Source organism: Bos javanicus, chromosome 3, assembly GCF_032452875.1.
Source record: "Bos javanicus breed banteng chromosome 3, ARS-OSU_banteng_1.0, whole genome shotgun sequence".
In the NCBI taxonomy this organism is placed as follows: Eukaryota; Metazoa; Chordata; class Mammalia; order Artiodactyla; family Bovidae; genus Bos; species Bos javanicus.
In genome coordinates this window covers 14,336,590-14,361,514 of record NC_083870.1, presented here as the reverse complement: position 1 = coordinate 14,361,514, position 24,925 = coordinate 14,336,590, and the positions used below count along the sequence as shown (strand labels likewise).

The 24,925-nt window shown below is 56.5% G+C and overlaps 1 protein-coding gene across 4 annotated transcripts; it reads left to right on the top strand.

The window, feature by feature from the left end:
* The first annotated feature begins 579 nt into the window (after positions 1–579).
* Positions 580–18,849, top strand: BCAN (brevican). 4 transcript variants are annotated; one of them, XM_061403082.1, is made up of 14 exons: positions 580–980; positions 4,869–4,979; positions 5,669–6,043; positions 6,328–6,502; positions 6,792–6,919; positions 7,919–8,212; positions 10,260–10,493; positions 11,050–11,697; positions 15,101–15,208; positions 15,882–16,040; positions 16,644–16,726; positions 17,089–17,233; positions 17,821–18,011; positions 18,338–18,849. In XM_061403082.1, exons 2-14 carry the CDS (start codon positions 4,889–4,891, stop codon positions 18,443–18,445), a joined length of 2,739 nt encoding a protein of 912 aa, XP_061259066.1. In that variant the 5' UTR covers positions 580–980; positions 4,869–4,888; the 3' UTR covers positions 18,446–18,849. The 4 variants fall into 4 exon arrangements, with proteins under 4 accessions (XP_061259066.1, XP_061259093.1, XP_061259074.1 ...); XM_061403090.1 differs by having other exon boundaries at positions 786–976; XM_061403100.1 differs by lacking the exon at positions 580–980 and adding an exon at positions 4,328–4,677.
* Positions 18,850–24,925: the final 6,076 nt, after the last annotated feature.

Here is a 24,925-nt window from a genome sequence, read left to right as displayed (position 1 = left end):
GGAGTCCCCAGCCGCTGGGCAGTTCTCAAGGCCCACCCCCTGGCACCAGGCTGTGCATTCATCAGCGACAGCTCTGGCCTACGGTCCCTCTGGGCTCCCAGCAACGCCTGCATTTTGCACATTGGTTTGCATGACCAGTAATGTCCGCTCACAGTGCCACGTCCCCTCCTCCATGTCTAGAGAGGTCCTGACTTGCTTTCCTTAACCCATGAATCTGCTGCCTAACCTCCATCCTTCCAGCTGCAAAGTCAGCTCCTCCTCTGTGCAGGGAGTGGGAGCATCAGGGAAGACAAAACCCAATCAGAGCTTCCTCCAGGGAGGTGGCTAAGGTCACTTGCACCTGATCCTGCCTCCAAAAAAGAGATTCCCTCCCCCACTTATACGTGTGATGTCTCTCCAGGAGCAAAGCCTCCCTCCCATTCTCCCTTCATCCTTCTCTCTACTGGCTGAGTCCCTCCTCCTCTCCCCCTGAAAAACGGGAAGTCCCTCCGACAGTCTAACTTCCATCCCTCCAGCTGCAACATCATCCTGTAGATCGCGAGCGCTCCCTGCCCGCCCCTTCTGCCTTCCCTCCCTCCCTCCCTACTCCAAGTCTTCGGCTTCTCATCCCCAGGACGATGTCCTACTTCGCTCGTCCTTGCTCTCGCGGCTGCCGCCGCCGGGAACCGATGCAGAGAAGGCAGCGGGTCGCGTGATCTTCCCGAGCCCCCCGCGTTCCCAGCCTGGGGGCAGGGGCGGCTTCGAGGAAGGGCGGGGCGGGGGCGGGGGGAAAGAAAGGGGGTTTTGTGCGGCGCCCAGCGGCCCGGCGCCCTCTTCCGAGCGTCTTGCGGGCCCAGCCTCTCCTCGCGCCCGCGCAGTCCCCGCCGCAGTCTCGGTTGCAGCTGCAGGACCGAGCCGTGGACCCAGAAGAGACCCCCAGAGGAGGGGGCAAACTTCGCGGTGCCTCACCCCCACCCCGATCCTCAGTTGCCTGCGGGTAGGTGAGTGTGACGGCATCCCGGCCTCCCAGCTGGGAGGGAGAGAGAAGGGCGCTCCCGGCGGCTGCCCTGTGGTCTGCTGCCCCGACCCCTCAGCCTTTGCCTCCCGCGGCCCCGGCGCACTCACCCCACAGACCCCTGACACCTCGGCGAGGCCGGCTGTCGGCCAGCTCGGAGCGCCCACGGCCCCTGCTACCAATCCTGCCATCTCCAGCTCTGCCGCTGGCACCCCCATTGCTGCTTGCAGTCTAACCCGCAGCCCCCTCGAGTCCGCGAGCTCATGGGAACGCCCCTCTGGGTTCTCGCGTCTTCCCTGCTGCGGGCTCCAGTCCCAGCACTACGGCGGAGATTTCCGACCTTCATCCTCCGCCCCTGGGTACCCACGGTGCAGGCAGCAGCGCGGGAGGAGCCGGGGCGGGCCACCCTAGGGGTACCTCCTCTAGCTCGCGCGACAGCCGACAGGAGCCTCTGTATTGGGTGGTCCTGGCGCCCACTGGAAATGGAATCCCAACTTACTTGATAAGTGACCTTGGGCAAATTAGTTGACCTCCCTGAACCTCGGATTCCTCATTGATGTAATGCCTAAAGAGTATTTTTCTTAAAGTTGAGGTTATACATGGAAAAGACTTCCCAGGTGGCACTAGTGGTAAAGAACTCGCCTGCCAATGCAGGAGACATGAGAGAGAAGGGTTTGATCCCTGGGTGGGGAAGATCCCCTGGAGGAGGGCATGGCAACCCACTCCAAAATTCTTGCCTGGAGAATCCCCTGGACAGAGGAGCCTGGCAGGCTGCAGTCCATGGGGTCGCAAACAGTCAGACAGGACTGGATGCAACTTAGCACGCACACAGGCATACATGGGAAGCATTTAGTTAAGAGGCCTGGCTCAGGTAGACAGTCAGAAACTGTCAGCTGGAATTCCAGTTAGCACTCCTGTTTTCCTTCCTAGCGCTGCTTTTGGGCTGGGAAGCACTCCCCTCCCCCGTCAAGTACTTCCATACTCCCTTCCTATCAGAATAGCTCAGCCCACGGGGTTCTAACAGGACTAAGATTTGCCATCAATTTTATTAGCATCATTAGTATCTGTGTTATTCCTATTCCAGGTAATACAGTGAGATCAAGGGACACTGTTACCCACAGATCCACCCCAAGTATTACCAGTGCCTGTATTGTCATGGCTAACTTTGCCGTTGATAACAGCATCACCCACATTTCAGGTTTTATACTTCACAATAGCTCAGCTGGCGATGTTGCTAATCATATTATTAGTTGTGCTTCCAATAAATAGGCCTATTTTTTACAATGACTGCAATTGCTCCTGTAGGCCCTGTTAAGGCCTCAATGATATTGTGTAGGTTCCTGTTGCCCCTCACAGGGCCTCAAAGGGGATAGCTGAAAGCTTCCCCCCGGAGGTGACCAAAGTTCTGGCCTCCTGTGCATCCCTGCTGACTCTGCTGAGCACTGCAGCTCAGTTCCTATGGGGCAGACCTTGCACTGCCAGCCGGTGGACATTCAGCATGGAGATGGTGGGCACACACAGCCTGGTCTTGATTCTCTGTGGACTGGATTTATGAAGCCTGTGAGGGGATAGACATTCATCGTCAGACAGGAATGGTAATGTTGTAACATGAGGGAAGTTTCCCAAACAGCTGGGGAAACTCAACACAAGGGCAGAAATCCAGAAACTGGAGTGGAGGAATGGTGTGGCATCAGGGGAAGGGACAGGAAGAGGGCTGAGCTCCTGAGGTTAGAGATGGAGTGGTGTGTCCAGCTCTGGAGAATGAGAAGATGGAACGGAGGTGGGAGGATGTGTGGGATGGAGACTAAGGCTTGGATCCCTGAGTCTAAGTCTGGGACCAAAAGAGGGGGTGCTTAAGTTTTCTCAGGACTTCTAGCTATGCCAGGAAGGGGCTGAGGTCCAAGCTTGGCAGGACTGGTGAGGGGGTAGGAGGTGTGCAGAACTCTCGGCTCCTAAGAACCACACAATCAGGGCCACCCTCCTGGCCTTGCTAATCAGTGACTCCCAATCCTGGAGGTAGGGGTGGGATACCCTCCATGATTCAGCACATCCAGGTCCTCATCAGCTTCAGACTTTCTCCCCTCATTCCCCCACCTACGTAACAGGGGTGAAAGGAGGTTCTAGGGTGTTGGTCCCAGAGTGGTTCCAACTATATGGGTTTCTGGGCCGCCCGTCAAAGAGCTGTGAGTAGCTCCAGCCCTAGCCCAGGGAGAGGGGAGGGAAGGCGCCAGAGAAGGGCCTAGCTCAGGACCTGGCACAGCTCAAAGGCATGGCAAAACAGTCTCCCAAGCACCCGGCAGGCACTGACTGTTCATGCCAAATGGTCCCCTCTCCAACCCCAGAAAGCAGTCCTCTCAAGTGCTCCCATGCCCAGAGCTGCTCCCAGCATCCTCTGATTGGGTCCCAACAAGAACCTCCTCCCTCTCAAAGGTCAAAGAGAGGCTCTGGGTATCTGGCTCCTGCCATTCCACCCCCACCTCTGACCCTGAGGAAATGATGCCCAGCCACACTGGGGAAACGGAGATCACAGTGGTGGGGAGGCATCCTTAGGAAGATCTGGGATCTTTGGGAGGATCTGGGAGAAGAGGGTAATTTCCTATCAGCTCAGGCTCAGGAAATGGGATATATATATATATACAAGGGCAGAGCCTGATTGGTCAGCGAAGATGGGGAGTAGCCAGTGGGAAGAAGCCTGATGTCAAGGAAGTCTTGCTTATAGTCTAACCTTCATCTCTCCTGCTGCACCCCTGGCCTATTCCATGGCAGTTTGGGACTCCATGCTCTTTTGAGGCTAGGCCAACCATTAAAAATGAAGTTGGCTCTGCAGCCTTCCCTCCTTGGGGCACACTGGCCTGGTACTTGACTTGGTTTCACTGGGGACTCAGTTTCAACCCTATCCCTCTCTGAGCCCTTTCTCAATGTCCCACCCCCACCCATCCATTATGAGAGTGTAATAAGTGCCTTGAGATCTTCGGAGGAATAGTCTGAGTTCTCAGAGCTTCTGATGGCCAAGGGCAGATGGGAAATGGTCCCTCTCATTTATTCTCACACATCCCCCTTAGCCTGGTGCTGGAGTTGGGGGAGGAAGAGGCTGGATGGAGTCCAGACTAGCAGAGACAGGGGCTTTGTCCCAGCTGGTTTCTGAGCCAGGAGATCCGGTGGGAAAGCCCGTGCCAGGCAGAAAGGAAAGGCTGGGAAGGAGGGAGAAGGCAGCCAAGGAGGAGGGGGTGGAGGATGCTGGGGGATAAAGAGAAGAGTTTCCTTATAAGTAATGGTGCAGTGTAGAGGGGGGAGGTCAAGGAGGGGTTAGACTGGAGAGAGCTGTACATTGCCTGGGTTTAGTCTAGGAAGTCTTCCTGGAGGAAGCTAGGGAGGAAGGTATAGGGAGGAAAAGTTGGATAGGTATTGTGGGAGGAGGAGGGTCCAAACAAGTCTGGCCCTGGGAGGACAGAGGGGACTCTAAGCATAATAGCATCTGCCATTATGCTATATGCCATAAGCACTTGTTGAGCTCTTACTGTATGCAGGGTTTATTTGTTTCTGTTGTTTTTCTTTTTTGATGGAATGCACTCTCAAAGCACATAGCCTCATCACAACCTGTGAAGTGGTAGTAATGGTGCTCCTTTACAAGTAAGAAAATAAAGGCTTAATGAGAGAATAAAGAACTTGCCTGAAGTCACATGGTGAGCTGACAGCACCCAGGTCTTGGTTCTGAATAAGAATCCCCTGGGGGGAGACAGGGATCACAAGGAGTGTTAATAAATAATGAGGTGGGGACAGTGGGCTCCTGGAGTCAGGATATGTATGATCCATGTGGATCCGGTGGGGAGTCAGAAGTCCATCCTGAGGTCTAATCCCATCTTTCCTCCTCCAGTCCCTCCCTCATCCTGCAGCATGGCCCCACTGTTCCTGCCCCTCCTGGCAACCCTGGTTCTGGCCTGGATCCCTGTGGCCTTGGCTGATGCTCTGGAAGGAGACAGCTCAGGTAAGTAACCCCACTCAGGGTCATGGTTTGTCTCCTACATCTCCCCTGTGGTAGGAAGGAGCCTCTTGTCCAGCCCTAAGCAACCTCTGTCAGCCTCCAGGGCCCAGGAATTGGGAGCACTGTGGGGGAGGGCCTATGCGGGGACACTTGAAAATCAGGGATGATTTGTGGGTCCTTGATAGGGTGATGGAATTTGGGGAGTAGGGCTGGGGTGGGGCACTAGGTACAAGGCTGTCGGTCTCTAGGGTGGAGGATGGGGGACCCTCCGGGACTATGAATGGGGCTGCGAGGCTGAACAGGGATGGGACTGGAAGAAATCCAGAAAGGGGCTCTGAAGGAACAGACTAGGGAAATTTTGAGAAGAGGGTTGCAGGACCCAGGGGTGAGGCTTGAGGACCCAGAGTGGGGCCCAGGAATCCTAGGGTGGTATTGGGAGGCTCTGGGGGCAAAACTAGCTGAGAGACTTTGTGGACGGGTCTGTCGACCCTGAGGGGTGGGCGTGAGGGACCTACAGGTGAGTTTGCAGGACTCAGCGGCCGGAGCCCTGAGTTCCTGGTTGGGGCCCGGGGGGCGGGGTTACGAAAACCCGAGGGCGGGGCATTGGGATCCTGGGGCGGGGCTTAGAAACCCCGGGGTGGGGCGCGGTAGATCTACAACGCGAAGTTCCAGCCGGCTCCGCCCGTCCACAGAGGACAGGGCCTTCCGCGTGCGCATCGCGGGCGACGCGCCGCTGCAGGGCGTGCTGGGCGGCGCCCTCACCATCCCATGCCACGTTCACTACCTGCGGCCGTCGCCGAGCCGCCGGGCCGCGCAGGGCTCCCCGCGGGTTAAGTGGACCTTCCTGTCCGGCGGCCGGGAGGCCGAGGTGCTAGTGGCGCGGGGCCTACGCGTCAAGGTGAGCGAGGCCTACCGGTTCCGCGTGGCACTGCCTGCCTACCCGGCGTCACTCACCGACGTCTCCCTGGTGCTGAGTGAGCTGCGGCCCAACGACTCAGGCATTTACCGCTGCGAGGTCCAGCACGGCATCGACGACAGCAGCGACGCGGTGGAGGTCAAGGTCAAAGGTGAGAGGTCGGAGATGGAGAGGGTTCCCGGAGAAGGGGAGGGGAGCCCACTGTGTGGGGCGGAAGCAGACGCCTAGAAGACGCAGACCGAACTGCAAAAGGAGTTTACCTCCTTTCTTTCTTCAGGCGGAGGAAAATTCTACCCACAGTCTAAATTAAGTCCCTCATGCTGTAGAGTGAGCACAATCTGGACTTTACCCTTTGTCTACAGGGGAGTGACAAGGAGAGTAAGGGGAAGTCAGTGTGCTGGGTGATCCCGCCTCAGGGTCCTCTCTGCCCCTCAGGGGTCGTCTTTCTCTACCGGGAGGGCTCTGCCCGCTACGCTTTCTCCTTCGCTGGGGCCCAGGAGGCCTGTGCCCGCATCGGAGCCCGAATCGCCACTCCGGAGCAGCTCTATGCCGCCTACCTCGGGGGCTATGAACAGTGTGACGCTGGCTGGCTGTCCGACCAGACCGTGAGGTGGGCTGGGGCTGTTGACCACGAATTTCTAGTTGTTTCTGAGGGGGCTATAGCTTCTGATTCTACCAGGGGCTGCCGGCTGCTGCCACAGGCGGGCCCTATAGGGCTCCCTGCCTGTGGGAGACGAAGTTGGTCAGCGGCGGGCGGGTTAGGACCGTGTGCTGGCGGGGATGCATTTCTGCAGAGCTGAGAAGACACTTGGCTGCACTGAAAGCAATGTGATTGGTGGTGGGGGTGGGGGGTCACCACAGGACGGCTCCTGGTGAAGGCATTTGTATCTCCGCCCCAGGTATCCCATCCAGACGCCACGAGAGGCCTGTTATGGAGACATGGATGGCTTCCCTGGGGTCCGGAACTACGGAGTGGTCGACCCCGATGACCTCTATGATGTTTACTGTTATGCTGAAGAACTAAATGGTGATTGGGGGTGGGAGGTTCCCAGGGGAAGAGACCCCTCTCCAGGGCTGCCCTTAGGTCCTCCTGGGCCTCTGCTGGACCTTACCATACTGTGTTTAAGTGTGTAGCCAGGAGTAAGGGAAACAGTGTCCCTCTCTCCAAACACGGTCATAGAGACAAGTCCAAACACTGTCATAGAGACAGGTTCACAGCCAAAGCCTCCAGACAGGTGGCTGAGATAGGAGATTGAGTTTGACTCTGCTGCCACCTGCTGTACATCTCTTTGGTGGATATCCAGTGTTAGTGGCTCAGTCGTGTCTGACTCTGCAACCCCATGCACTACTGGGCTCCTCTGTCCATGGGTTTCTCCAAGCAAGAATACTGGAGTGGGTAGCCATTCCCTTCTCCAGGGGATCTTCCTGATCCAGGGATCAAACCCCAGTCTCCCGCATTGCAGGCTGATTCTTTACCATCAGACCCACCAGAAGGTTCCATACATCCCTTTACGTTTTAGCATCTTTGAGCCTCAGTTTCCTTCCTTGCAGAATGAGGAAGTTGGGCCAGGTTCCTTTGAGTAGTAGTATCCATCCTAAGGTTCTGTCAATGGCATCCCACTCCAGTACTCTTGCCTGGAAAATCCCATGGACGGAGGAGCCTGGTAGGCTGCAGTCCATGGGGTCGCAAAGAGTCGGACACAAGTGAGCGACTTCACTTTGACTTTTCACTTTCATGCATTGGAGAAGGAAATGGCAACCCACTCCAGTGTTCTTGCCTGGAGAATCCCAAGGATGGCGGAGCCTGGTGGGCTTCTGTCGATGGGGTCGCACAGAGTTGGACACCACTGAAGTGACTTAGCAGCAGCAAGGTTCTGTCAAGACTTTGATCCTGTGAAGTAGGACGATGGGCTCCATGTCACAGATGAGGAAACTGAGGCCCAGAGGAGCTTGCCCAGAGTCCCAGTGGGAGCCCCGGGTGGAAGGAGCTACCTTCCTGGTAACCCAGCCTCTTTTTCCTCCCCAGGAGAGCTGTTCCTGGGTGCCCCTCCAGACAAGCTGACCTTGGAGGAGGCGCGGACATACTGCCAGGAGCGGGGTGCTAAGATTGCAACCACCGGCCAGCTGTATGCAGCCTGGGATGGTGGCCTGGACCGCTGCAGCCCTGGCTGGCTGGCTGATGGCAGTGTGCGCTACCCCATCGTCACCCCCAGCCAGCGCTGTGGTGGGGGCCTCCCTGGTGTCAAGACTCTCTTCCTCTTCCCCAACCAGACCGGCTTCCCCAACAAGCACAGCCGCTTCAACGTCTACTGCTTCCGAGGTGAGCCCACTCCCTTGCAGAGGCTGAGACCAATCTCAGGCAGTCAGAGTCGAGCCCTCCAGTTCCACCCTGGCCCTGACCAGTTTCTCCTGGGTCTTTGCCATTTGCCTCCTGGTGCTGCGGGTGGTGCCCTCTGATTTGGTCTGTGTGGCCTCAAGGAGGGCTCACCTCTCTGCATTGCCTAAACTGCCCCCTCTCCCCTATTGGGCTGCCAATCATGTCTCCATCTCTGGTCAGCTCATGAACAGAGCAGAGATGACCAACATTCTCTGAATCCAAGGAATGATCCACTTCACTTAACCAAATAGCCTCCAGAGCCCTCAGCAGGGTTTCCAGAGCCTTCAGCTTAAGCTTGAAGGTATCAACTCTTTAACACCAAATACTGATGGACAGACGTAATCCCCTACCCCTCACAGGGAGCAGATCCTTAAGGACAGTTGGGTGTAGAGACAGCTTCCTGCCCATGTCTTATATTGAGAGCTAGAGGAGAGGCACAGGGCCCAGGCCAAGGGTGACTGACAGTCAGGGAGGCATTGCCGTAGAGTATCTGAGTCCTTGCCCCCGCTGGGAGCCTTCAGTAGTACTGGTACTTTAGTTGTACTAATACTGGTATTTCTGCTGGAGGCAGAAATGGTGGTAGAAGAAACAGTCTTTACCCTCAGGGAGCCCCTAGTCTGAAGGAGGAAGATGCAACTGCTGCCATGGGAGCCCCGAGTCTGACCGAAGACAAGATGTCTCACTCCCAGCATGAGGAAAGACTGGGAGAAAAGCTTTACTTCCACTGGGACTGATCTCCAGACAGCTTTGGCCTGAGGCTGGGCGGAGTAGGGAAGTCAAGTCCACAGGAAGACAGGTCCATCTGAATAGGCTTACTGGAACATGGATAATGGTGATGATGATAATTATAATAACAGTAGCTAACACTTCTAACACTGATTATAATTATATGCCAAGCACTATTCTGGGACGAAATGGAAAGAGGAACTGAATCAGGAGACGGAGCTAGGGAGGAGGATGACTAGAGTGGGGAGCAGGTGGGGACAGAAGCAGCCTAGGGCACAGGTTAGCTTGTCAGTATGCTGCTGCTGCTGCTAAGTCGCGTCAGTCATGTCTGACTCTGTGCGACCCCACAGACGGCAGCCCAACAGGCTCCTCTGTCCATGGGATTCTCCAGGCAAGAGTACTGGAGTGGGTTGCCTTTGCCTTCTCCGTCTGGTATGAGCAGGTGACAAAGGCAGGCAGGACATGCTGTCCTGTCCTGTCTGGCTGAGCAAGGTCAGCCCCCAGGGCTTTTCTTAGCCCAATTCCACCTTCCCTTCACTGGTTTTCTGCTCTTGGTTCCCTTCCCCAGGGACAAGTCAATTCATTCTAAAAATCTGGTTATTTGAAGAGAGCAGGTCCTGAAATGATAGGTCTGCTCATCCTTTGCCCTTTTGCCCCAACACTGAGATCGTCTGGTGGTGATGGTGGAATGTCCTTCCTGTTCTCTGTCCTTCAGCTCTCCTGTGGTGATGGCAGCCTGTCCCCATCCATTTCTAAAGTCTTGGAATGACTGGGATCCCTCACATCTTGCCTCAAACCCAGGGTCCCACAATGCTGAGGCCATTCTGTTCATCCTTCTGTCTCCAAGGGATGGCTTCTCTCCTGAGCCTTTCTTTACCAGTCTGTCTAAAGTAGTACTTCCCATCTCCTTACTCTGCTGAATTGTTCTTTAGATGGTAAAGTTATAATGTATGTTTATTTGCTTATCTGTATCTAGAATATAATAATAGGGGCAGAAATCATACTATTTGGCTCTGCACTCCGTCCTCAGTGCCCAGGAGATTGCTTGGCATGGTACATAGTGGACACTTGATTAATGCTTGAGGAATGAGTGATGAAGTCCTGGGGTGCTCCCTGGGCCCCATGAGTGCTTCACAGAGAGGATGAGAGAGAATTAAGAGAATTCCATGATCTCTCAGTCTAACCCAGAGCCCTCACATGCAGGCATGGGCTGGGGGGAGAGCCACCTCTCTAACCTCCCACTGGCACTTTCCTTCTGCCACAGACTCTGCCCAGCCTTCTGCCATCCCTGAGGCAGCCAACCCAGCCTCTGACCTGGCCTCTGATGCACTGGAAGCCATTGTCACAGTGACTGAGACCCTGGAGGAACTGAAGCTGCCCCAGGAAGCTGTGGAAAGCGAGTCCCGAGGAGCCATCTACTCCATCCCCATTATAGAGGATGGAGGTGGTGGGAGCTCCACTCCAGAAGACCCAGCAGAGGCCCCTAGAACCCTCCTGGGTAACTCAAATCTCATCCTGGGGGTGTCTTTGCCCGGAAGAAGTTAGAGGCAGAAGGGGCCGGCCTGGGCTGAGGCCGGGGTTGTCCCCACTGTGGCTCTGCCCTCTCAACAGCACAGTAGTGCAAGGCACCGCCCTTGTCCCTCTCCCAACCTTTGCCTTTCCAGCAGAGCCCACTCCCAAATGGCTAGATCTGGAGATGCCTGGACTAAGAAGCTGCCCTTTGGGAAGGCAGGATCTCCTTTCTTTGGTCCCTCCTCCCCATCACCTATCCTAAATAAACAGAATTTTAACAGACTGGTAGAGGGAGATGCAACCACCAGGTTTTCCTGGACTAATGACACCTCACAGAGCCTTCTCAAGTGTTGCCTTAATATTACAACTCCGGTTGAAATTCTTCTGGTTCAGAGCAAAGACAATTCCTCCCCAGGGCAGCCTCTCGCCTGTCCCCCAGGGCTCACCCTCCCCAGCCCCACTTGTCTCCCCGCTTCCCCTTCCTTCTTCCTGTCCTCTGGCGGGTGCTGTCCCTGGTGCTGAATCATCTGTGCTTTGCCTAGAATTCGAAACCCAATCCATTGTGCCTCCATTGGGGTCCTCAGAAGAGGAAGGCAAGGTGTTGGAGCAAGAAGAGAAATACAGGGGTGAAGAAGAGAAAGAAGAGGAAGAAGAAGAGGAGGAGGTGGAAGATGAGGCCCTGTGGGCCTGGCCCAGTGAGCTCAGCAGCCTGGACCCAGAGGCCCCTCTCCCCACTGAGCCGGTTCCAGAGGAGTCACTCACCCAGGCATCGCCTCCAGTGAGGGCTGCCCTCCAGCCTGGTGTATCACCACCACCCTATGATGAGCCAGAGGCTCCCAGGCCTCCAAGAGTCCTTGGACCACCCACCAAGACCCTGCCCACTCCTAGGGAGGGGAACCTGGCATCCCCCCCACCTTCCACTCTGGTTGGGGCAAGAGAGATAGAGGAGGAGACTGGGGGTCCTGAGCTCTCTGGGGCCCCTCGAGGAGAGAGTGAGGAGACAGGAAGCTCCGAGGATGCCCCTTCCCTGCTTCCAGCCACACGGGCCCCTGGGGATACCAGGGATCTGGAGACCTCCTCTGAAGAGAATTCCAGAAGAACTGTCCCAGCAGGGACTTCAGTGCGTGCCCAGCCAGTGCTGCCCACTGACAGTGCCAGCCGTGGTGGAGTGGCCGTGGCCCCCTCATCAGGTAACTTTGCCCAAGGCTCAGCCTCCCTCCTTCTCCTCCTCCTCCTCCTCTTCCTCCCCCTGCAGCTCTGGATCACCTGACCCATAGTCCTTTAACCCACCATTGCCCCTTTGCCTTCATTCTCCTACCCACCTCCACCTGCAGGCTTCCAGTCCTGGATGCCCCACTTTGTGACTACCATCCCAGCTCTCTGACTTCTCACCCTATAACCCCCAACTCCGTGACTCCCACCCTGTGACCTCTCCCTGTTTCTGAAATCCTCACTGTGACCCCCAGCCCCACCACCAACCACCTGGAACTTTTTCCTAGCCTCAGTTCTCTACCTGTGACTCACATCTCACTGGCCCCACAGAGCACCCTCAGGCCTTGCTCAGTGGGTGCCCTCACAGCCTTTTGCATTCTTCAAGGCCCAGGCCCATCCCCTGCTGCCTCCTCCCCATCCTGTATGCCTCCCCCCTTCAGCTGCCTCCCACTGGTATCAGGGAAGCCTGGAGTCCCGTTCCCACCCCTCAACCTTTGGGGTCCAGGAGAGCCCTTATCCCCACAGAGCCTTAAGCAACTACTTCTATGAAGTACTTTTTTCAACTGTTTCATGGAAACAAGCCTTGGAAATAAATCTCTATTAAACTGCTTTATAACCAGATCTCTGGCACCCTCTGTCTCCACCCCCAGCTGTTTGCCCCTTTCATCCCATGGATTTGTGTGCTGGGTAGCTCTGGTGCTTCTTGTGGTTCCATCTCTGTCTCTGTCTCTCTCTCTCCCTGGGTCTTTGTGTGTCTTTGTGCCTCTTCCTTTTCCATCTTCAGCCTGCACCCTTTCCTGTCCTACTGGTCTAACAGCCCCTTGCTGTTTCTTCATGCTCTCCTCAGGCTTGTCTCTGCCTTCCTTCCTGTCCCCTGACATCTACACATTACCCCAGAGAAGTCTGTCTCTCAGTCTGTGGGCGTGCTGGGAGTTGTGTTCCCTCACTTCTGACAGGGAGAAACCTCTGCAGCCCAGAGTGTGTGCATGCGTGTGTGTGTGCGTGTGCGCACATGTGTGTGTATATGTCCCTTTGTATTCACTTCTGATCCAGCCTCTTGGCTCCCATCTAGAGCCGCACACACAGGGTCCTGACAGAGAGAGCCCATCCTAGCGTGGAGGCCGTTCCCTGGCATCCAGGTGCCCCAAGAGCCTGTTCCCCTCTCGCAAACATCCACAGGGGTTAGAATCTCACTTTCATGCCCATGATCTCTCCCTCCTCCACTAACTCCTGTGCTAATGACTACCCTCACCCGCTATTTTACCCTCCCTGAACCCAAAGGATCTCAAAGTTGCTAATGCTGGAGAAGACACAGATCAGCAAGGGAAGATGGAAAGTGTGGAGGGAGGGGGAATGGGGAGTTAGGTTTTGGGGTCTGAGACCAAGAAGCCCTACCTATTCAGTGAAGGCTGAATTTCCACATGGAGATGTCTGGAGAAGGCTGGGATCCTCCTAGTCCCAGGACCACTCTTCTAGATGGTCCAGGGTGGGCTCAGGGTCTCTGCATCACACCTAGGCTCATGCATTTTGACTACTGGCTCCCTGCCCAGCTGGCCTTGGAGTACAGTGCTGCACTGGGCGGGAAGGGGCTTTGGTGGGAGAGGAGCACCATTGGAAGTATCTGTGGTGTCTTAGTTACCCCACCTGGGGGATGAGTGAGTGGTCCTCCAGCCCGCTATTGCAGCAGGAAGGCAGGGATAACTTTCTGAGTGTGTATAATAGTTGATCCAAAAGGGGTGGGGGGATGGGAATACCAGAAAGTCTTGAGAAGTTCCTTCACCACCAACACAGCCTCCCCTCCTGGTCAGGTTCTGCCACTCACAGCCAGGGAGAGGGAACTTTGGCTTGGGTGGGACTCCACAGACCAAGTTTGAGAGTCTTTGTCCACCAGGATTGGAGGGTTGGGCAGAGAGGACCCCAGGGGAAGCAGAAAAGTGTGAGGAATGGAAAGGGAGTTCAGGACTCCTACCTTGTGTAGGACCTAGTGCTTAAGGAGTTAAGTAAAACACCTCCCCTCCTTGCTTCACCCTGGGAGGCAGCAACACCAGATTGGAAGAAACTGTTGGCAGAAGGGGTGATGACAGGGGGAGTGGTGCTGGAACCGCTGATTCATTTTACCCAGAACAGCTAGGTCATCCCAGAAGAATTCTTTGAACCAACTCCAGCTCCTCCTCCCCCCACCTCTGCTCTGATCCCCACCAGGCAGTGGGATCTCGGGCCAGAGTGAAGCATTGTGGGCCCTGGCCTTGGCCTCCAAGAGTGGATGGCATGGTCTGAAGGTCCCGCCCCAAGCTGGGCTGAGAACCCTGACCTGTCCTGTCAGTCTGTGAGCTCATCTTCTCCCGGTCCTCTGGAACAGAAAGCAGTCGAATTTGTCAGCCCCTTCAGCACCCAGGCCCAGCGTAGGGGCAGCCACCCAGCATCCTGAGAGAGAGTGCAGAAAAGGAGGCAGATGGCCTAGCCAGCTGGAGCTGGACCTAGATAACAGATTGCAGGCCTTCAGGGTAGTGTGTTAGTCCAAGAAGACTGCCTGGAGGAGAGGGAACCAGAAGGAAGGAGTTGAAAGGGTTTCTAGGCTGGGGGAACCTTCAGAAGGCCCCAAGTGGAGGGGGAAAGGGGAGTCTGGTGAGGGGGGAGAGTCTGAAGAGATAAAGAGGAGAGGCAGAGGTTGGATGATGTTGAGAGACTGTGGAGCCAGTGCTGCAAGACAGGGGGAGCTACTGGGCTCCATTCCTGGGATGGGTTGGGGGCAGTGGGGAAGGAGAGGGCATAGAGTGAGGGAAGTACATTGGATCTTCCCCCAGCAGCTTCTGGGCCTGACTCTGCCCAGTGGACAGCAGGGGGAGCCAGGTTAGCTCCCTCCCGGACCACCCCAGTATCAGGTCTCAGAAGCAGTAAAGGGCAGGTCAGAACTCACTGTTCCTATGGTGACTGTCCTCTCCTTCAGTTCCACCCAGCCTATCTAGACTACCCAGAATCATGCTAAGACCTGGAGCAATGACAGGGGCTGGGGGACTAAACTCTAGACCTAGAGAAGTAAAGTGACCATCTCAATGTCACCCAGCAGAGCCAGAAGCTAGGTAAGAGTCCAGGGTGCATGACTAACAGCCTGATATCTTTCCCCTTGGTGGAGTTATACCCTGAGAGCTTTCCTGGACACATCCCCTTGGTCCCGTTAGAACCCACACTGGCAGGCATAACAATGACCAGCATAGGACTGAGCCAGTGCTGAAACAGTGAGGAGAGGAGAAACCCAGAACTCAGGCTTCAGGGAGAACATTGAGGACGCTGTGACAGCCCCCAGGACAAGGGAGTCAGAGCTGGAGGGCTGGCTGCAGAGCTGTGCTCCCCTGCCCCCCCACCTCACTTCTCTCCCCTCAGGTGACTGTGTCCCCAACCCCTGCCACAATGGCGGGACATGCTTGGAGGAGGAGGAGGGGGTCCGCTGCCTGTGTTTGCCTGGCTATGGGGGGGACCTGTGCGATGTTGGTGAGTGTGTTGAGGGGCTGTGGTTGGGGGATCTCTGAAGCCTAGGCCCTGCCACAGTGCACTGGTTCTGGGGGAGGGGGGCGGAGGGGGAAGGGGACACTTCCCCTGTGGACCTGTCATTAGTGAACCTCCATTTGTTTTCCTTGCTCTTGGATACACCGCGCGCCTGGCGGGATCTCGGTTCCCTACCAGGGATGAACTCGGGCCTCCTGCAGTGGAAACGCAGATAATGAATTACCATTTTAGACAAATCACAAAACTTCTCTGAGGCCTACCCTCAATTTCCTTATCTGTTAAGCGGAACCAAAAACGACTCTCTCGGGGAGTCTGTGAGCCTGGAATTTGGCAGGCACACTCAGTACTTGTCGGTCTCCATTCTCCTGGGAGGAGAGGAAGGTTCGGCTTCTCTTTCGGATGGCGGATGGCAGAGACCCAGGTCGGGACTCCAGCCTTCACCCTGGTCTCTCGCTGCAGAGAAGGAAGGCATCAGGGCCGCCCTGCACGAGGCCCCTCCAGCTCCTAAGCGGGCGCTCGCTCTTGGGCGCGCCCTCCTGCCCTCAGGCCCGCCCCTCGGTCTGCGGCGGTGGGAGGAGCCCAGTCTCCCTGTCTGGGGACCCAGCCTCTCAGAGTTCTGGGGTCCTCCCCATAAGCTGCCTGCCCTTCTGTGTCCCAGGCCTCCACTTCTGCAGCCCCGGTTGGGACGCCTTCCAGGGTGCCTGCTACAAGCACTTTTCTGCCCGAAGGAGCTGGGAGGAGGCGGAGAACAAGTGCCGGATGTACGGCGCGCACCTGGCCAGCATCAGCACGCCGGAGGAACAGGACTTCATCAACAGTGGGCTGGGGACAGGGAGGGAGGCGACCCTCGCCACCTGTTCTCTCATCCACACATTCCCTCACTCATCAGTCAGTCAGTTAAAGAGTGTGTTATTAACTCCCTTATACGTTCATTCAGGTACTCACTACTTGGTTTACCTCATCCATTCATTCACTTTTCCTTCCTGTCTCCCTCCTTCCCACTCCACACGTGGGCAGTGGGGCTTCTGGCAGAGGAGGGCTGAGAAGTACGCAGAAAACACACCTGCATAAGCCTGGTGGTTCCTTGGGGGCTCGTTTATAATCGCTCCCCACCTCCCTGGCTCTCCTGCCTCCATCTACTCTCCCCGACTCTGGCGCTGTTGAAAGTTTTTACTTTTTCCAGACTTTCCCTTTTCTAGCCCTAGTGGTATTTTTCCTCTTCCTTCACCCCTACGCCCCTGTCTTCCTTCCTGCCGTGTGCAGAGGTTAGAGGGAGAAATAAGGATACCGGGAAGCGTGGATTTGGGGCTGCGGGGACTTGGACCCCTAGCGCCCACAGACCGCTCAGTGACGGGGAATGGCCGCCCTCTGCTGGCAGCAAAGCTCACTGCACACTTTCGTCTCTGCGGTTGTCCCCCAGATCGATACCGGGAGTACCAGTGGATCGGGCTCAATGACAGGACCATCGAAGGGGATTTCCTGTGGTCAGATGGCGTCCCCCTGGTGAGAGGTTCCGACCGCCCCTCACGTGGTCTAGGTCGTTTCTTCGAAGCACTTCTACCCTCCACCCCCAGTGACCCCCATCTCTCCGTCTCCTTTTCCTGGCCCCGTGCCTTTCCCTCTTCCTGGCCCTTCTTCCTTGTGTCCCCTTCTCTTTTCTTCTCATCTGGTTCCCATTACCCCTACCCCCAAATCCCCTGACATTTTTTCCCTTTGGGGTCCCCTACTCCCCACCCCTCTAGCCTTCCCTCTCTTGGTGCCCCTCCTCGACCCCCTTCTCCTCAAGCCCTCCAGGTCCATTCCTCCCCGTACTCCTGGTGCTGGAGCTCCTCATTACCTCCTGCATCCTCCCCCTGCCCTCCCAGCTCTATGAGAACTGGAACCCTGGGCAGCCAGACAGCTACTTCCTGTCCGGAGAGAACTGCGTGGTTATGGTGTGGCACGATCAGGGACAATGGAGTGATGTTCCCTGCAACTACCACCTGTCCTACACCTGCAAGATGGGGCTGGGTGAGGGCAGGCAAGAGGGAGGAGAGGTGGGGGCCAGGGAATCCTGGAACTGATGTGTGTGCAGGAGGAGAGTGCAAAACTACACTGAGGAATCGGAAGTGTGCCCCAGGCTGTGAGCAAGGGAGGGATAACAAATTAGGCTCACTAGGAACCCCTGCTCTTTTAAACGGTTCTATTATTTTATTTGGTTTTGGCCGCGCTGGGTCTTTGCTGTGCGGGCTGTGCTCCAGTTGCGGTGAGGGGGCCGCTCTCTACTGGCAGTGCAGGAGCTCTGTGGTGGCTTCCCTTGTTGCGAAGCACAGGCTCTTGGCGCCCGGCTTCCGTACTTGCGGCTCCTGGGTTCTGGAGCACAGGCTCAGTAGTTGTGGTGAACTTAGTTGCTCCACAGCATTTGGGACCTTCCCCGGATGAGGGATCAAGCCCCTGTCTCCCGCCCAGGCAGGCGGTTCGCTGCCCCTGAGCCCGCAGGGAAGCCCTTCCACCGCCCTCTCTCTGTATGTCAGCTCGTGGCCTACTCCTCTCCTCCATCCCAGCTCTGGGGACTGCTCGAGCCGGGCTCCCAGTTCCTGACTGTGTTCTCCCTGCAGTGTCCTGTGGGCCCCCACCAGAGCTGCCCCTGGCTCAAGTGTTTGGCCGCCCACGGCTGCGCTATGAAGTCGACACAGTGCTTCGTTACCGGTGCCGGGAGGGGCTGACCCAGCGCAACCTACCATTGATCCGCTGCCAGGAGAATGGTCGCTGGGGGCTTCCCCAGATCTCCTGTGTGCCCCGCAGGCCTGTGAGTGCCAGGAGGAGAAAGGTGGGAGACACTAGCTCATATTGCCTTGGGCTCCAGTCCTAGCTCTGCCCATCGCTGGCTAGGTAAACTTGGAGTCATCACTACGGCTCTCTGGGGCACAGAGGAGGTGGGCTGAATGCTCTTGGGGTCCCCTTCAGCGCTGCTGTCTGAGAATATGCAGCCACAGTCTGGGCTCTTAAGGGCTGAGCCAGGGAGAGTGTTTTGATGAGATCAGAGGTCAAGGAGCAAGAACAGGAGAGGGCAGACTCTGAGAAGAGAAAAGACAAGGAGCCCAAGGGTGGAGGGTGAGTGTGTGTCTTTCCCAGGCTCGAGCTCTGCGCCCAGTAGAGGCCCAAGAAGGACGTCAGTGGAGGCTCGTGGGGCACTGGAAGGCACGGCTGAACCCCTCTCCCAATCCAGCTCCAGGTCCCTAAGGGGCAAGGCCCCCGGCACTGCCCTCTGCCACCAAGCCTCCCTAGACCCATGCTCTCCACCACGGGGAGTGACAGCATGAGAGGGGTGCAGCTGAAGTCCACATGGTAGTGCCCAGAGGGGCTTCTGGGAAATACTGGGTTGGCCAAAAATTCATTTGGCTTTTTCTGTAACATCAATATCTGGGTGTCTCCAGTCCTGCCTTAGGCCCTCTCCCTCCTATTCTGGGCCTCAGGGCCTTGAGTAGGTCTCTAAGTGCCTCAACTGCCCTCTCCTTGCCAGCCATCCTGTCCCCTCCATTCCCCTGGAGGCCCCTGTGCCCACTCATTCTGTTTCCCAAGAGAATGGGTTTGCAGGATGGGGTACCTGTAAAACAAGCAGAAAATAAAGCTGCATTTGAGCCCAAGCAAGTCTGGTGCCTGTGTGTGTGTGTGTGTGAGTGTGTGTGAAAGAGAGAGAAAAAAGTGGAGTTGGGCCGAGCCTTACAGGATATAGACCTTCTGTATTTGTTAGTTTCTGAAGGTCAGTGAAGTCAAGATGTCAGTGGATATGAGTTCATGGCACAGAATAGTCCAGTGTTTATGGAATGAATGAAACACAGGGTTTGGGAAACAGCGTAAGGATATTTGGAAGAAGCTGGAGTGCCCAGTGTCCAGTAAAGCAGACTGGAGTTCAGTCTGGGGAGAAAGGGGCTGAGGGTTCAGAGAGGAAGAGAGGTGGGTGCCTGGTGTCCCCGTTCTGAGGTTGTAGAGGGGAGTTCTCGCAAGGAGAGTGAGCGTGAAGGGAACGAAGGGGGTTACACTTCAAGCAGGCCTATTCCAGCAGGAGGAGAGATGCAGGAACAAGGAAACAAGCACAGAGAAGAGATTCCCCAGCCTTGCGGCGGGCTGGGCTCTGGGGAATGACCTGCGAGGCCCATAGGCAGTGGCCAGCAGATGGCGCTGCGGCTGCAGGCAAGTCGGCCTGAGCGTGCCTGTGCGCGCGTGCGTGGGTGGAGCCAACCTGTAGGAGTCCCAGGGTACCGCCAGGGGGCGCCGGCGATCTGTCTTTCTGAGGAGCGCCCTGGGAAGAGAAGCGGGGCGGCTGGCTGCGGGGCTAGGGACAGGGGGAGGGTAGGACTTCCGGCCAGGCTGAGCTGGCCCTGGGGTCTGTGAGTCAGCGGAGAATGAGATGATGAGGTCATTCTCTGAACACTGAAAAGAGAATGACCGGCTGTGTGTGTGCCTCATCGCAGTGCACTGAATTGTGCCTTGTGCCTCCTGGTGAAAATGTGTGTCAGGGTGCCGTCTGTCTTCCTGATGGGGATGAATCTTATTGCTGCAGTTCCCCACACTTGGCCACACTCATGAATACACGTGTGCACACTGTCGTGTGTACACACTTCTGCTTGTGCCCACTGTTGCACCACATTCACACAAGCAGGCATTTCTTATCCCCTTTTGTAGAAGTCAGTAAAACCTGATAAAGCTGAAGGACAGGACGACAGACCCAGAGGAGCAAGAGGTTTAGAGAGGGCGGTATGAAGAGACCCAGACAGGAGAGAGTACAGAGAAAGACAAGTGCTTGTTTGGGGCAGCTAGGGGCTCCCAGGCCATTCCTGCCTCGCTGGGCCTTCCCCAGGTATGTAAACCCCAAGCCAGCTGATCTCTGAGACGCCAGCACTGGCCTCCCAGGCCTACCTGCCACCAACAGCCACATTCCTCTCTTCGCCCAGGCTCTCCTGCCCCAGCCTCTGCCCTCCCCACCCAGCCTAGCGTGGCTAGGGAGCAGGGCTGCTCCTTATGGAGCTGCCGGGAAGATGATCCTGGGGCCAGAGCAGAACCCCGCTTTACCCTCTATTACCCTGCAGTTGCCCACGCGCTGCACCGTCAGGGAGGTCGAGAGCATTAGGCTGGAGTTGTAAGTGGATCAAGCCCAAAGTGGGCCTTTGAAGATGGGGTCTGAAAAGAAGGCTGAGGAAGGGGAAGTGTCTGTCCTTGGGTTCTTAAGGGAGGTTGTCTGAGAAACATATCCTCACAGAGATAGAGTTTAGGTAGCAGGTTGAATTTCCCCGAGAGACCCTGGTGGTGAGCTGGAAGGGGGCTTGGTTTCCCAGCCTTTTCATCAGCTTTCTCTCTGAATCTCCAGGACAGCAGTAGGCAGGGATCCACCATCACTGATCAGTGGATAAAGAGAGTTCCAGAGGTAGATATAGGGCTGGAGTGAGAATCCTCCCCCTTCTTCCCCTGACACCTGCTGAGCTGCTTAGGCAGGGCTGCCGGAAACGGAAGCCTGCTCCTGGCTTTGTTGGGCTTCCTGGGGAAGAGAGAGCTGGTCTAGGGATGACTCAGCACCCTGTACAGAAACTAACCCCTGGACCAGTGTGTGTGTGTGTGTGGCCTCTCTTGGCTTGAACAGGGGGACTTGTCCCCTCATGGAGTGTCAGCCCCATCTCTTTGGGCAGCTTGAATAGGGGCCCACCTGTATCTACCTCGGCCTCCAGGACACAGCAGACAGCTGACCAAGCCCCTGGATATGTGGTTAAGCTCCAGCCACCTTCCCACATGTCTAAAATGGGGTCCCCCACAGGGTTTCCTTTCCCCTGGGGTTGAGGGAGGTCGGAGGATGTCTGGGTCTATGTGGAGAGAGGAGGCCCAGCCTAGATTAGGGGTTTGAGCATTGAGAATGGGCCTGAGAGCCCAGGGAGGTGGGTTTTCCAGAGGTCCTCCATCCACCAGAGTCCCCGGCTTTGCTCAGGCTGCTCTGACCCACATCCCCCTTCCCCATTCCTCTCCCACTCTCCCACTTCGACTCCCGCACCCTGCCCTGACCTCACTGGTGCCTTTGTCCCAGTCCTGAGGCTCTGTCTGTGAGCCTGTCTCCTGTGCAGAGAGAGACAGGGCCCCATTGTCCTGGCTGCCTTCTGAGACACAGTAGCTCCCAAAGACTTCCAAAAATGCTCAGCCTGTCAGACCCCCGTGGGCGGGAGAGCTTTCCCCAGGAGTGGCAGTCAGACCCTGCCGGGAGTGAGGGTCCAGGTACCGGGCTTCCAGCAGTGGAAAGCTTCCTCTGTTCCCCAGGCTAGAGGTCCTTCCTGAGATCTCACTTCCTGTCTGCCTCCTGTAAAACTGCCTGCTTCCTCCTGGGAAGGGAGAACTGGAAGCCTGAGGCAGAGCAGGAGAAAAGGTTGGGAAGGAGAGGAGAGAAAAGCAAAGAGGGAGAAGGAAGAACTCTGGGAGGAAATTCTCCTCTGAAAGACTCTAGACTCTTATCAACACTCTGAGTGGGTAGATCTTGTGACCTCTGTGTTTATTCCCTGATGATTCTTCCTCGAGGTCTTTAGAAGCCGTTAACAGAGGGAAGCCTGTTGCTTGACCACTTTGGACTCGAGCCAAGGAGCAGCCCACACCCCTGGGCCCATGTTCTTTGGACCCCAAGTGGCATCTTAGGATTCTTAGTATCCTTGGCAAGAATGTCTTTCTGCACCTTTATCCCCATCAAGGTAAACCGAAGTTCTCTTTCAACACAGAACTTCCAGGGAAATGAGGCCAATAGAAAAAGAGGGAATCCAGGAGACATCAAAGGATTCAAGAGTTGGGAAGCAGCCAGGGAGGAGGGAGGGGAGGAAGTGGAAGAGTGAAAGATGAGGAGAGGCAGAAAGGGGGAGACAGGAAGGAGAGGGGGTCTGTGAGGCTGACAGCGAGGGGGTGTCTCTCCTTAGCAGGGAAGACGGAGGAGGGGACCAGACATCTCCCCACCCCTGAAACTGAAGTCTCCCAGCCACCCCTCCTGGGCCCCTGGGCTCCGCTTGTCAGCAGTTGAGCCCGCAGCTGCTGGGAGGTGGTTCCTCGACAGTGGCCCCCTGGCACCTGCCTTGGTTTATTTCTGGTGCCACAGCTGAGTCATGGGGGTGGGGAGAGTGAATAAGGGCTGTGGGGAGGGGAGCTTATGACTGCAAGAGGAGAAGACCGAAGGGGCCTCTCGGACCTGGGACTCTGGGGCCTGGGGTCTGTCCCTTTGGGGAAAGAGGGGGGCCAGACATGACAGCATGAGAAACAGGAGTTAGGTTACAGGAGGGGTGTCCACTTTGGAGAACTTGGGTTGGTGGCGTTGGGGCGAGGGTCGGGGAGCAGGAGGCAGAGTCTATTACTTCTCAAATGTTGGGAAAGAAAAACGATCTGGCTGTGGGGGTGCTGTGTTAGAAAGGGAGGGGAGAAGGGAGAGGAGCCCCCAGGGTGGATGGAGAGATGGATGTGGAATCTTTGGATCATCAAAGAGGAAACAGAGGATGGTGTTTCCCTTGCTTCTGATCGCAGACTCCTCGGGCCCTCACCTGAGGCTATTCTGTCCCTCTTCCTGCCCCTGAGCCAAAAATTCTCTTCCCTGGTGGCTCACTTGAGACTCCCCTTTGTCTTTTCCAAGTGGGCCTGAGGACTTTGGAGCGGGTACCTGGGTCCTCCCTTGATCCAGTAGGGCGGCATTCACATGACGTCTTCTGCTGCAGCGCCTGTCCTGAAACTTACCATTCCCCCTGGGGTGGGAGTGGGGGCCTCACAGGGACCCAGGGGCCTGTCCCCAAGCCCAGAGCCTTCTTGGGTTTCCTGGGCTTAGGTGGGCTTAGTGTCCATTCGCTCCCTTTTCTAGGGGCAGCCGCAGAGGGCACATTCCAGCTGAAATTAAATCACATTCCTCCAGGCCTGCCTGACAGGACGGCATTTCTGACAGCAGCTGTGACACCGCAGGGTCAAGTGGCAGCAGCTGGTGCCCCAAGGAGGGGCTGAGAGTGGGAGCTGAGGGGCCAGGGCCTCGGGAAGCAATGAGTGGACTCTGAGTCTTTGGTCTCCAGTCAAAGTTGCTCAGTTGTGTCTGATTCTTTGCAACCCCATGGATTCTAGCCCCAAAGGCTCCTCTGTCCATGGGATTCTCCAGGCAAGAATACTGGAGTTGGTAGCTGTTCCCTTCTCCAAGGGGATCTTCCTGACCCAGGAACTGAAGCAGGGTCTCCTGCATTGCAGATGGATTCTTTACCAGCTGAGCTACCAGGGAGAGATCAGAGCAAAAAGTGTAGACCCTGCAGTGGGAAGGGTAGAGGTTAGGCTGCAGGGTCTCCTAGCTGCATGGAGCCTCAGGGAATGACCCAGTCTGAGCGGTATTGTGCAGATGGGAAAACCGAGGCCTCCGGCATCACTTTCTGAGAGGACCCTGGACAGACCCCCCTGTCCCACCCTAGACTGGGTTCCTGCATAGACATGAGGCTGAAGGGGCTCTTTAAGAGGCCGCACTCTGAGCTCCCTTGGCCAGAGCCCAAAGCCCAGGCCTTTGATTTCCTCTGGGACTCTGGCAGCAGCCGGCGGCAGGGCGGCAGGGACAGCATCAGGCTGGGCTGAATGGAGAACTCAGCCCCTGACCTCACCCTCCCAGGCGCCTCGGCCTGCACAGCCTTATAAGGAAGTGCCCCAAACAAACCGAGGAAGCCACCTCCGGCCCCCCACCCTGCCCCCACCCCGTTCAGAGGCTATATTTACCCAGAGGAGGCCCCAGAATAACCTCCCACTTGTCCTTGTGCTGGGGAGGGTTGGGGGATGGCGGGAGCAGCCTCCTGGTTCCCTCCCCTGGGACTCCACCCTCCCGAATGCTTCCTGTTGTCTGACCTCATCACAGTCATTCATTCATTCACTTATTTATTCAGTCTGTGGTTACTGAGCACCCTTGGGCCCCCAGGCACCGTGTCAGACCAAGGCCACGCTGTCCCAGGGCTTTCGAGACAACACCGTCTCCGAGGGACCACAGTCCCCTGGTCCTCCTTCTCAGGCTCCTGCCCAAGTGTCCTCCCAGCTGGAGTTCCTGGGAGCTCTGTTCTGGGTGACCTCTAGGCCAGAAGTAAAGTGAAATGTTACTCACTCAGTCGTGTCCGACTCTTTGTGACCTCTTGGACTGTAGCCCATCAGGCTCCTCTGTCCATGGAATTCTCCAGGCAAGAATACTGGAGTGGGTTGCCATTTCCTTCTCCAGGGGATCTTCCTGACCCCGGGATTGAACCTGGGTCTCCTGCATTGCGGGTGGATTCTTTACCATCTGAGCCGCCACCTTTCTGTCTCCCACAGTGGATCACCAAGTCCTGAGACTCTGCTTCCCTTCTGCGCTTGCTCTGCAGTCCCCCTGCTACCCTTATCCCCTGCCTGGACCACGGCAAGACCCTGAAGCCCTTCTACCTACCCCAATCCACTCTCACACAGCAGCCGGAAAGTTCGGAGACTCATTTCCCTTAGGATGAAAGCCGTATTTCCTGGTTGCCTAGGGAGGCCTTAGCCCCCTGGCCCCCAACTCCTCTTTAGCCTTATTGTGAACTTTTTACCCCTCACTCTCCACCTTCTGGTCACACAAGCCTTCGTTCTGTCCGTCAAATGCACAAACTTCTCTTCCTGCCCCAGGATTTTCCACATGCTGTTCCCTCTGGCTAGAATGCTTGTCCTCCCCCTCCTCTTGTCTCCTCCTCCCTACAC